The sequence below is a fragment of the Seriola dumerili genome, unplaced genomic scaffold (genome assembly GCF_002260705.1).
Source record: "Seriola dumerili isolate Sdu_G_001 unplaced genomic scaffold, Sdu_1.0 BDQW01000011.1, whole genome shotgun sequence".
Classification (NCBI taxonomy): Eukaryota; Metazoa; Chordata; class Actinopteri; order Carangiformes; family Carangidae; genus Seriola; species Seriola dumerili.
Window position 1 is genome coordinate 6569064 of NW_019174266.1, and position 13356 is coordinate 6582419.

General features: G+C 40.6%; 1 protein-coding gene across 4 annotated transcripts in view; it reads right to left on the reverse strand.

The window, feature by feature from the left end:
* The window catches only part of dmxl2 (Dmx like 2), a 39115-nt gene extending 26402 nt beyond the window's left edge, over positions 1-12713 (reverse strand). For all 4 annotated transcript variants that reach the window (XM_022747510.1, XM_022747518.1, XM_022747526.1 and 1 more), the window contains exons 1-11: positions 12350-12713; positions 5474-5599; positions 5131-5202; positions 4926-5004; positions 4572-4716; positions 3872-3938; positions 3575-3747; positions 2810-2990; positions 2365-2545; positions 1743-1961; positions 1374-1645 (exon numbers count right to left, since the gene is read on the reverse strand). In XM_022747510.1, the coding sequence (XP_022603231.1) occupies positions 1374-1645; positions 1743-1961; positions 2365-2545; positions 2810-2990; positions 3575-3747; positions 3872-3938; positions 4572-4716; positions 4926-5004; positions 5131-5202; positions 5474-5599; positions 12350-12436 (1602 nt within the window). In that variant the 5' untranslated portion in view covers positions 12437-12713. The remainder of the gene's footprint in view (positions 1-1373; positions 1646-1742; positions 1962-2364; positions 2546-2809; positions 2991-3574; positions 3748-3871; positions 3939-4571; positions 4717-4925; positions 5005-5130; positions 5203-5473; positions 5600-12349) is intronic.
* Positions 12714-13356: the final 643 nt, after the last annotated feature.

The following is a 13356-nucleotide window of genomic DNA, read 5'->3' on the forward strand; positions in this document are numbered from 1 at the left end:
TGCTGTGCCAACTTATGTCATGAACCAACACGAGCATACAGTGAAAGAAAAGGTAAGTGAATCCTTTGGAATTATTTCCATTCATGTATATATTTGTCCTAAAATAATAAATATATTATATTATTATTATATATATATATGTATACATTTTAAAAAATCAGATCTTTGTCCAAGTATGAACAAACACAATTGATTTTAATACACAAATCACAAACGCACCTTAACCCAGAAGAGATGCTGTGGAATGACCTCAGAGAGCCGTTCATACCACACATCTTACGAATATGGCTGATCTGAAACAATTCTGTGGGAAAAGTGGTCCACAATTCCTCCTGAACACTGTGCAGGTCTGATCAGCAGCTACTTGAAGAACTTGTTTGTAGTTATTGGTGCCAAAGGAGGTTCAACCAGTTATTAAATCTAAGGGACCATTAACTTTTTCCACCAGCACTGGGAATGTTTAATGGGCGTGTTCAGCAATGTGTGATATTAGCTTAAGCACATTGCGATTGTCTATACTTGTGACTTAGATGAAGATCAGACCACATTTTATGACCTCGTAATGCAGAAAACCAGGTAATCTCTAAGGGTTCACATACTTTCTCTTGCCATTGTATTTAAAAAGGACTGATAGCAGCTAAAATAAAGTGATTTTTAGAGATAGGCTCTACAGTGTGGAAAATCATTAGAGCACAGCAGTGAGTGACTGTTGAGATTAGACTGAGGCTGGTAAAATACACAGATTCTCTAAACTGTGTTGCAGATGAATCTGTTATCTTACCTCCTTTTTTTTTTTTCATTGGTGAGGACCACAACACATACACAACATTCAGGTAGTAGCTTCTCATTTTAAGCAGGTGCTAACCGTCGCTTTCACTGGTTATAATGACAGACACTGCAGACGGCAGGTCATTGCACATGTCGCTAATTAACGGTAATACCGTGAGCGACTTCATTACAGAGCAACATTAAATAGGTCTTATTGTCTGGTTGAAGTGCTCTTTGCAGCCGGTGGCTGTACTCAGCCAAAGATCATTTGTGAGTGAAGAAGCCTCACTCTGTAACACCACTTATAATGTGAGTGGACTGAGTGTTTCTGAAGTTCCAACAGCTGTCTACTTTCCTAGTTGATTGCGTCACACGAATTCCAGGAGTCTCAGTCTCCCAGTTAAACTTTTATATCAGTCTTACGTAAGGCTGGAGGAGTGCTGAGTCACCTTACATTTCAGACGGGGTTGAACAGCTACACTCTCTGTGTATGAGTGAGGAATTCACTATTGAATTTAAAGCAGAATAGTTGCTAATTAGGAAAAAAAATTTGTGGAAATCACAAGCAGGATGCTTTTTTCACGTTTTTTTTTTTTTATGCTCACCTGAACCTGTCTGAAGATGCCCTGATTGAATTCGTCCAAATACTTCACATGCCAAACCAGGAAAGATCCATCGGTTGGGTGGATGGTGAATAGCATGTCTGGGCTCTTGTTCCACTCTGTGGTCAGAGTCTCCATCTTCCTCTCCAGCAGCATGGAGGGCAAAGGCATACTGGAGCTGGATCCTGGGGAGGATGCCTTGGTGCTTCCCTGCTCCCCTGGCTCACCCTCTTCACCGTGCTCTGAGGAGGCTTTGTCAGACATGTCGTCCAGGTCTAAAGAGCCAGAAAACAACGTGTTTTTAACAACATGATGTTGCTTTTAAGCTAATGTGTTTTAAGGAATGAGTGTTGGCCTGGTTGTGGGTCATACCAAAGTCAAACTTCATAGGGGATCCCTCGGGATCCAGGGGGTCCTCAGCGGTCTGGTCTAGTTGCTGTTCAGAGAACTTACGGAGCTGCAGCATAAAGAGGTCCATGGAAGAAGTGAAGCTAAGGTCCTTATTGTTGAGCCAGTGAACCACAAAGCCTCCGCCACCGGTGCCATCGTCTGGGTTGAACACTGCTGAGTCAGCCAGCACTGATGGGATATCTGACAGAGGAACAGGGAGGTGGGAGGAGAACATGGATAAAAAGAGTGAGAAAAGGGTAAATAAAATGTTATTCAAGGTTAGACTAGGTCCACAGCTGCTTGCAAGTTGCTCACTGATGTGATGTATTTTTTTCCAGTCACAGAAGCCAATTCAGCCGCAAATTCTGTTTTGTACAGCTGTCTACTATGTTTTGCAATGAAGCCATTTCATTAATTAATTAAAATTTATATAAAAATATTGCACTGTAAGATATTCTAAAACAATGATGAGCCATAATAATGTGAATCTCGAAATGATCAACATACAGGATTTTTGCAAGTCATTAGAAACATGGACAACATAGAAAACCCACATATGGCCAATAGTGCGACTATGTATGGATCTAAGATGAACACACCCTACCTGTGTTGGGGTTAATACTGGCTGAGATATGGAAGTGACACAGGGCATTGGCATGATGAGCGATGTGGCGGTGAGTGTGTGCGTCCTGTGTGCTAAGCTGAGAGGGCAGCAGCTCACTGTGTGCCACCAAAGCGGAGGACCGCCGCCGGCCCCGGCGCAGATGCTTCAGGTGGTGGATTGACTGATCAAGTAAAGCACAGGAATAAAACACAGAACAGGTTTTTGTTATTCCTTATCAGAAATACTATATATTTTGGATTTTCTTTTATGATTTAATTACTTCATTGCCTTTTATCTCTATATCGTGATTGCACCACTATTTTTTTAATGTCTGTGAAGCACTTTTTAACATGTTTTTTTTTTTCTTTTTTTTTTTTCAAGTGCTACACAAATAAAGTTTGATATTATTATTTATCTATGGTCAGATAAGAGTAAGTAAGTGCACCTCCAAAGCATGCTGGATCTTGTCCTTATTGCCTGCCAGGCCTGGCAGGCTAGAGCTGAAGGAGTGTGTGTTCTCAGAGATCTGTCCCCCAAGCAGGCTGTCTTCTGGTAGCAGGGTCTCCGACCACAACCTACACACACCGTCCTCGCAGGATGTCAGCAACACATTGCACACTGAACCCCTAGAAAACATTAAAACGCAATAATCTTACACAGTCAGTAATTACTTTACTTTTGATCAATCTGTCCAACATTTTATCCCCAAAAATGATTTAGTCAAAAGACATTATGGCATATTAGGTAAAAAAAGAAAAGTTCAGTGTGCATAAAATTCTAAAAATGCATGGCAGTGAATGAGAAGTATGAGAAGTTTAATGTGGTGTATGAGCATACACAGGTGTAATTTACTTTAAACTATCTCTACATTCATTTAACTAAACTATACCGTAAAAAGAAAAATTGGAGTCCAAGTGGGAGGAATAAAATCTAACATCTCCAGATTCTCACTGCATGAGAGAACATAAACAGAGTGTACAGACAAACTGTTCACATGGTCTTACTGGCTGCGCTGAATACAAACTGGGAATATGTCTGAAAAGGACTTAGGCTGTCCCTCCTGTTCATTAACACATGATTCAAAATCTTTTTCTTTTTGAGCCAAAAAATTCTGTCAAGCTTTAGAAGACAACAAGCATGTACTAGAAGGTGTAAAAATGAACATGTTACTGGCTGCCCTGACATTATGAAAGTGTGTGTGCCTTCTTACTTGGGCATGAACTTGCTGGTCTTCCTCCAGGACATACCAGTGACAGAGCGAGGATGGGCCAGGTAAACAAAGGAGAAGTGAACAGGGAGAGGCTTTTTATCCGAGGGGTCCTGGACCACCACCGCAGAACGCCAGCCCGTGGTGGGATACCACACCTTAAGTAAACAGTCATCCTGTGTACGCACACACATACATGCGTGAACATACATTATATACAAACATCACCACAGGCCTTACAATAAGAAAAAACTCTTCAACAATTTGTTGTTTTGCAAAACGTTCACATGAATCTTATACCTTCCCAACTGTTGCAAAGTATTCCCCATCAGGAGACCACTTGGCAATGTGAATGGATGCAGCAGTCCTAAGACAAACACAAGCATAAACAATGATTTCAGCTATATTCACTTCTCCAGAGGAAAGTCTCTGTGGGAAAAACACAAATGTGCCTCTCCTGTCAGCTGTATGTGTGGTTGCTTTGTGCAAACTGGTCATTTTAGAGATTGAACTTCCCTATTCTAGTGGCTTTGCTGGACAAGCACACATGTCATCAGATGACAATTAGTAAGAGGGGATTATATGTCTATGTCTGTTTACACAGCTTAAAGCACAGGCCACAGACTCCAAAGGGTGGCTTATAACAATGCATGCAAACCATGAAAACCTTTCATGTGAGGCAGTTTGCAGAGGTGTTTAGATAATCAGTAACTGTCTTTAAGTTTTTATTAGTAAAAAGTATGTAATTCCACAACCTTGAAGAGGAAAAAATAAAGTTAATATTTTGTTCAAACAGGGCAGGGACTTACTCTTTACTGCATGATAGGAAATCTTTTTATCTTTTTTATTTTCTGCATAACAATACTTGGTTCTCTACCAGATTAACTCTAGATTTTGATTCTACTGCTGATCTAATACACATAACATTGAAGCAAGGTTTTTTTCCCCTATGTCAATCATGTTAAATGCTTTTATAGTATGCGAAAAAGCATAAACGTACTTGCACTGCCAGACACAGTTCCAGTCATTGAGGACAGGGTGGGGCTTGTCATCAGTCATCTGCCCATCCTCCTCCTCTATCAGGGCATCTGCCAGCGGAGGAGCCCACAGCTGGAGCCGCTCAGTTGCTGCTAGGATACGGTTCCCTGAGGACACGAAAGCACTATGTTACACACCTCACGTCCCACGTTGACTACTACAGTACAGAGAGCCACATGCACACAGTGACTCTTACATAATGCACATGTCAATCCAGACAAACCAAAGTGGGCTGAGAGTAGGAGCTGTAGTGTAGCGTGGATTCATTTAGTCAGACAGTCAGTGGATCAGTGAAACACAGAAAGCTCAGGCGTACCTTGTGGGTCCCAGGCCAGGTTGTAGGTGATGGCATCAAGGAAGAACTGTCCTGTCTTTTGCCACTGATAATTAAGCTGCTGTTAGTGACAGAGGAGCAACACAAACCATGCAATGTTACTAGCACTCAAGTGTGATTAAACTCACCAGATATTGATGTAAACCACTACATACAGCATGTCTAAGATACCGACATTCATGCTCACCTTATGGCGTTTGTTAGGGTTGGTGGAAAGAGGTTCAAAGATGCAGACTGTGTTTCCGTAGGATGCAGCAATCTAAAAATAAAGAGATGTGTTTATCATCACAACGTTACTCACCCCATCAGTGCTTCTGCACAGTCATTCCCACAGGAGGGGGGGCAGGTGGGGAGTGGTGCAAGAAAGCAGGACAGCAAGGAGAGGAGAGCATGGCCGTGCAAGACAGGAGCAAACGCAGGCCTAGATGTACTTCGTTATGCTTAAGCGTAACTGATAGTGTCTTCTGGCTACACAGGAAAATGAAAACTGCGAGTGGGAGTGTGTGCGAGTGTGTGCAGTCAACACTTACCCTGCCGAGCTGGTGGGAACACTCCACACAGCCCACCTGTATGTTCCCATTCTGAGCTCCAGGGATAATCTGCACACACTCAAAGTCACTAGCCAAGATCACCACATCACAACCGGAGCCATAGGCCTGAAAAAAAAACAAAACAAAAAAATGGGCACATGAAGAATCAAATAAAAAAACCAAACAACTGAAACTCAACATGGTAAATATCACTGTAAATTCATTAATGCTCTAAATATGTTTGGAAAACAGTGAGTCCATTTATTAATAAACTTCAGATTTCAGATTGTCTACATGTTTCCTACATGTTTGAATTTCGATATGAATTGGATCTAAAATATAATCACTAAAAGCAGACCATCATAGCACTAATATGAATATTGCATTAGCAGGGTGAGATAATACAACAGGCCTAGCACAGGATGGCAGTTACTTTAAACCACTACAGCATTGGCAGGTTTTGGTGGTAAAAGTAGCACAGAAACCACAAAAAAGAACAATAGAACTAACACAAGATGCTGTTTTACAGATCCACTGCATAAATAAGAAGAATAAGGAGAAACACACCACGTGTTTACTGCCCACACTTAATGGGCAGACCTGTGTTAAGATTTGGATAAAGGGCAGGGAGGTAAATTGATACAACAGTAGCTGCTGGCATTTGGCAACCATGTGCAGAACGGCAGCAGTAGCAGCAGCACCTGGGAGACAGGCAAGCTGGCCTTGAAGCAACAGTACAGTCGGGATGACGGCTTGTGTCTTTCATTATTCACGAGAATAGGAGAGGGGAGGCTGGGAACCACTGGGTCACACAACAGGACAACATTACAGCCAGTGGTGCAATATGAAGTGACAAATGGGGATGAAGTTATAGTGAAGACTGTCATAGGATTATACTGTACATACTATAAGAGAATTGATGTGGTCTGTGCTTCACGACAGCATTTGCTCCTGCACATTACAGCTGGAATTAAAAGCAGTCACCGTCATGCACCGTCTAGAATCTCTTTGCGACTCTCTCTCTCTCTCTCTCTCTCTCTTGCACACGGACACACACAAACACACACAAGAGAATGTGTGAGTCCATTCTTCTCTCTTTGTAATTTGTTCCTGGTGAGACCTTGAGCCAGGTTGATAAGCTTGAGTGCATCTGCCTTAAATTGAATGACCTATCATTATTGTGTGGTTCTTTTGGATTCAGCTCATGTGTGTCCTGTATTTCTTTCGTTATTCGCAAATCCACAAACACAAAAACACACCGACACTGTGTATAAAGTAGGATGAGTCATTAGCAGTAGCAGGTGCAATATTGTTACATTGCATCATGGTTAACGTTGACAAAGCTTAACATATATAGATGGAAGACTTAATATTGTAGACATTATCAACATCAGTTAAGACTAAAGTGTCATTAGTGCCTTAACTACCTAAGAAATGTTGAATCAGTTGTTTTTATGTTGTTTGTTTTGTTATGAGATACTCAACAATCGTAATAGAAAATGACATCTCTCATCTACAGCACGTCAGTAATGTTCACAGAATTGGTGCACTAGTAAACACTAGTAAACACTAGATTTTAAGAGATCTGTCAACGTGATTGCATTCATTTGCTGAGGGGCAATAATATGGGATAAGTAATTATAAGTAATTCAACTAAGAGATTTGGAAACCTTATGGCTATTTACTTATTATCAATCGAAGACAGGAGTTCTGCTGGCCACCCATTCGAATCAATGGAATATTTAGCTAGTTTGTGTCAGCAAAAGACAGTATTAAGAATATACTGAATCTTTTTATGGAAGTACTTGCATCTTTACCCTAGTATCTGTGGCTTAGAAATATTCTGACTTAATGAGTGCAACCCTGAGGCAGCAAGTTTTCTTCCGTGTCAGTCATGTGAGTGGCTTACAAGAAGAATGTTGCTGCCTTTGGACAAATATTACCTCTCTGTAACACATTAACAGTGACAAAGCAATTGTATCTAAGGTGAGCAGAGAAACCATGCAATGTAACTGTATTGTTATGTAAAAAGTTTACTATTTCTTCTATTTCCTGTCTACTGGAGAGTTTACAGATATTCAATACTGTATTTTCGAGTTAGCCAGAGATACCGTATGTGAGATAAAGGCCCAACTTCGGGAACCCCCTTTGTCATTCTTTTATAAGATCAGACAGCAAACTCCATTTCTAGTCTATTGTAAGACAGCATGCTCATCTATGTTTGTAATACCGATGATAGCTACAGAGGTCAACTCACATCTTGCTAGTTAAAATCATCTGAAATGCTGTTTGCTTAATGGTAACCACCATGAGGCAGTGATGAAGCTGCTTTTCAGGGTGAATGTGTTTCAGAAGAAAGGAGTGAATGCAGTCATGTGCTGTGATAATGAAAGCGGATAAGAGGAAGTGATAGAGAGAGAGAGAGAGAGGGAGAGAGAGAGAGAGAGAGAGAGAGAGAGAAAGAGAGCGAGAGAGAGAGATCACTTCTGCCTTCACTCCATCAAATGCCACTATCTCACCATGGCTATCATGTGAACATATTACACAGTCACAGCTGCTACCGTGTGTTACCGTGTAACACGTTCATGTATGTCCTAGTTCGCTGGCTTTGAGCTTTAGTAAAAACACTTAGCTGCAAATATCTTAAAACATGAATTGATCAGTTCTGACCTGTAGTAACCTGGTCTTTTTGTCAACTTGCATTAAGACATTATCCCTGGCAAAGCCTATAGCACAGACCTGTACTTTGTTCCCGGTGTCTATAGTCATAATATGAGGGTCTTATTCTCTGCAGCACAACAGCGAGCATTAATAGCCAAAGGTCCCGCTTCGATATGTCTCTATTTTGTCTGTTGGTCATAATGTAACCAATTTAATCAATGTAGCAAGCGAGACTGGCTGCATCTGAAGTAACCTAATGGAGCTGAAAACACACACAAAGGAGGTAATGTTCTGTTTGTTTGTCCTTGCATAGTTCTCAAAAATAAATAAAAACTACGTAACAGATTTCTACGGAATATTGTGCAGTTACACCAGGCGAAGGACAAGTCAACAGTTTTTGGCATCAATCTGGAGAATCTTTTATAAAGCACATTACATGTTGGCTTACAACACTTGACCTGTGAGACATACATGCAATTTTTCTTTGCTTTTCTTTAGCTACATTTCTGTGTGTGTGGCCTATTTGATGTAAATGGCCGTAACACCATAACTGAATACATTTTGCAACTGCAGCCAATGCAGATACAAATATCTACTTGTAGCAATCGCACAAAACCTGACAGCCTATCACCTATAGATGTGGCTTCACTAACAAGTTAAATTTAAATTGTCATGAGTCAGTGGTCATGAGTCTGAGGCAGCTGAAATTTTGAGAAATTCATTCTTGCACAATATACAGGATTTATGTAATCTCAGAAAATCCACCTTCAGCCAAGTGGCATCACTATATTACTTTATCTGACGATATCTGTATTGACAATATCAGAAATGTAGATGAAGATCCAGATACATTAAAATAACTACATTTAAAGTACTAAGCAGCCTTGATGGGTGTATGTACTCTCTCTTTTTGTGCTTTCTAGTTCACACATGTATTCTATTTTTAGCAGGTCACACATCTGCAGTTTTGCATATCAAACCCATTAGGCTGTTTGTGTGTACATTTACAGTGGATTAATTCAGTATTCACACCCCTTCACTTTTTTACATTATGTTATGTTGCAGCCTTATTCTAAAATCTTTTAATTAAATTTTTTTTCATCTATCAAATTCACCAATACCCCACAATGACACAGTGAAAACATAAACTTAGAAATTGCACAGAGTTGTCTCTAAGCCACTTCTATGATGTCTTGGAAATGCATTGTCATTGACATTGACACTTGAAAAATAGCTCAGGTGCCTCCCATTTCTCTTGATCATCTTTCAGATATTTCCACACCTTGATTGGAGTCCGTGACCTGTGGTAAATTAAATTGATTGGACATGGTTTGGAAAGGCACACACTTTTCTATGAGGTAAGGTCTCACAGCTGACAATGCATATCCAAGATGACGCAGGAATATCTTAGGGACAGCTCTGTGAATGTTGAGTGGCCCAGCCAGAGCCCTGACTTGAACCCAATCAAATGTCTGTGAAGAGACCTGAAAATGGCTGCCTACCAACAGTCCCCATCCAATCTGGCAGAGCTTGAAAACATCTGCATTAAAGAATATCAGAAAATCAGAAAATCCAGGTGTGCAAAGCTTGTCACGTCATACCCAAGAATTTTGTTACTTCAATAAATTTGCAAAAATTTCTAAAATTCTATTTTTGCTTTGTCATTTTGGTGTATTGGGTGTAGATAGATGAGGGAAAAATGAATTAAAACAATTTTAGCATAAGGGTGCAAGATAACAAACATGAAGGGGAATGATTCAGTAAGCAATGAAACTCATTTGAACTGGTGCACTCATGGCTGCTGTAGGTTAGCTTTTTGTGTGTGTGTGTGTGTGTGTGTGTGTGTGTGTGTGTCAGGGTCTGGCCTAGGAGCCCTAGGGGTCAGTGTGAGTGTAACTACATTGGACATGATGTCTAGTGTTCTTCAAATACCCTCTCAGACACAAAAAGAAAGCACCAGGCATACAAACTGGGACCCTCTGGCAACGTGCAAGGCTTTAGCTTCACAACCAGCTCTGTCCTATGCTGTTGAGCAGATATGACCCTCTGTAAAAAGCCTGCCTGTTTACATTCAAACTACCCTGAACTGGAGTCAATATAAGGGGAGTGGGTGACAACTCTTCCCTTTTAACAGAAATGAACAAGACAATAAATTACTGCACAAAATTCTAATCAACTGAGGGAATCAGAAAGTAAGGAGGGGTGTCTGTGTCTATGAAAATAAATAAATAAATAAAATAAAAATAAAACACCACCTCGCTAATAGGCGGTAGGAACAGACACAGCGCAGATTTGGCAGTCATTAGACAGGCTCAGTGTTCTCAGCATGAGGGAATGGCAGCGTGCAACATACAGTGTAATCAGAGAGTATTCATATCACTTCACTTTTTCATATTTTATTATGTTGTAGCCATATTCTAAGATTGTATAAATTTGTTTTTTTGCCTCATCAAATTACACTCAATACCCCATAAAGACAAAGCAAAAACTGAATTTCAGAAATTTCATCAAACTGCCTCTAAGCCACTCCTGCACCATCTTGGGTATGCATAATCAGCTGTGAGACCTTATGTTATAGACAGGTGTGTGCCTTTCCAAATCATGTCCAGTCAATTTAATTTAACACAGGTGGTGGACTCCAATGAAGGTGTAGAAACCTCTAGAAATCGAGAGAAATATGAGTCACCTGAGCTGAATATCATGTGACATAGCAAAGGGTCTGAATACTTTTGTCAATGTGATATTTCAGTTTTTCCTTTTTAATTAATTTGTAACAAAAAAAATCTAAAATTCTGTTTTCGCTTTGTCATTATGGGGTATTGAATGTGGATTAATGAGGGAAAAATGAATAAAAAAGATATTATAACTGCATGACAAATGCTTTTAGTATAAACATTATGGTAAACAAACTGAGACCACCAAAAGACCTGTGAAGATGACAACACAATGTTAAACCACTCTGGTAAGAGAGAACTCAGTTATGAAAGATCATCCAGCCATTCACAGAGTCATCATCATTCATCATCTGCTCCCAGCACAAGAGCTGATTCAACCGATCCATTTTATGCAAAAGAGCCATAACATTTGTTGGGGTTAAGAAGTACTGAGCACTCTTCCCTACTTGCCATCACAAAAGAGGACAAAACATTACAGGTCATTCTCACGTCTCGCTGCACTTAATGGAATATTGACTGGGATTCTGCATCCTGTCATCTTGAGGCACAAAGACAAATGTTGGGAAGTTGCCAGACATCAGACAGACAAAGACTATATATAGCCCAACGATATCAGAAAGTAACAGACACAGAAATTGGTTAAACATATAATGTTTGATCAAAACGTGTACAAATACATACAATCTACATGACTGGGGGATCTTGAATGAGCTCCCTATACAAAACTGATAAAGGACCGATACACATTAGTAATAAAAATGGAACTTTATTCAATATTACTGAACCCAGATTACTGACAGATGGCATGATGTCTTTGATTCCCCCCTCAACATCAAAACACTGCCATTCAGCCCTCTAGCTCATGTATCCATATATGGCTCTCTACGTCATGGCTGGCGCAGCTGATGCTGGGATGACAGCGAGCTAATGATCCGTGAGAAGGATTTAACGCCAAATGGTAGCAAGCTTAGCTAGTTCTGCAATCACACAAAACACACAGCTTTTTCATCCTGTAGTGGTGCGCAATTTTGCCAAGCCCCACGCATAGTCAACTGTAGTGTGCACCGCAAAATTTCGTCGGCGCGTGTCCCATTGAAAATATCTGGCAATAATGTTGTGGCTGCGCAAAGGGATTCCCTTGCAGTAATTCTAACGTTACGATATGCAGCTAAAGGTCATTTGAGTGGCTAGCTTTAACAGTTTTGGATACATAATATAACGTTACCGTGAGAAAGCAGATGCAGACATTAGAGCTGTGCATCTACTTAACGGTGTTCGCTTGTCGATGTCTGACTGGCTGTCACGGTAAATGAAACAGGGGCTTGTGATAAGGATGCCTCGAGTAGTCGCGACTCACTGTTAGTGAATCTGTCTGTGCGGCAGTTTGGCTAGCACACAACCCGGCTAGCGAGTGCTTTAGCCCGCTAGCCAGCCCGTTTACAGCCAATATAACGCTAGCTAGCTAACTACCAGCTAGCTAGTCAGTCGTTAGCTTCAATGGGTGTCATCTTGAGTAAATAATATCAAAATAAAACCTCACCGTGAAAGGAATGTCATTCACGCTTCCCACCGAATAGCAGCAATCTCCAGGGTTTACAGCTCCCGTCAGCACCTGATGCAGATGCATTTTCCTTATATTTTAGCCGCAGATGGGGTTTTTTAATTATTTATAACGAGTCCACCCTTTCGGTTTCTCCGTTTAGCAACAACCGGGGATTCCATCAGTAACGTTAACGTTGTCCTCGGCCTGACAGTGTCGTCTTCCCCCACAGACGGAAGGGTTGCGGGGGATATGTGCTCGACCCGAATGAATGTAATTACACCTCGTCCTGTCATCTACTTAAACATGTAAAACTGGCCGTCCGTCGCCTCTCACTGTCAACACCATCCCCACGATTAATCGTGAGAGCCGAGGCAGCAGGATCTCTGCAGCGAACCTGACATGCGCGTTCACGACATTATCCAGGCACGACTGAATTGTTATAGATCTGCGTAATCTAGATAGGAGAATATCATCTCCTGTAATTCACTTGGTGCTTCATTGGGCCTATTCTTGAATATAATAGGCTTTAGTTTACGTTGTCTTATGTATTATGTAAAGTTACTCAAAATATATTTCAGTGATTAGCCGTGCTTCTTTCTGGGACCTTCTACAGCAGGTCTAGTTCTGCCTTTCTATGTTTACGGCGCGCCAGTTTGTAAAGCCAGCACCCCTCTGTGGACGATTTGAATTCATTGATCATAAATGTTGGGTCTGGGGTAGACCAAAAACTGAGTGAAGGATAGAAACATTTTGTAAGTGACCAAAACAAAAATAATGCCTGGAATTGAAATATTTTATTTGAAATGGAAATAAACAAGGTATTTTTTAAATTTAGGATCGATTATGTCAGGTAGAGCTGGAACAATTTTTTGACTAATCACTCACTTGATCAACAGAAGTCAGAAACTATTTGCATAGTAAATGTATAGCTTAAGCACTTTTGTAGGCAAAAATGGCAAACGTAGTTTTTCACGTATCAATTATTATAATTTGCAATATTTCCT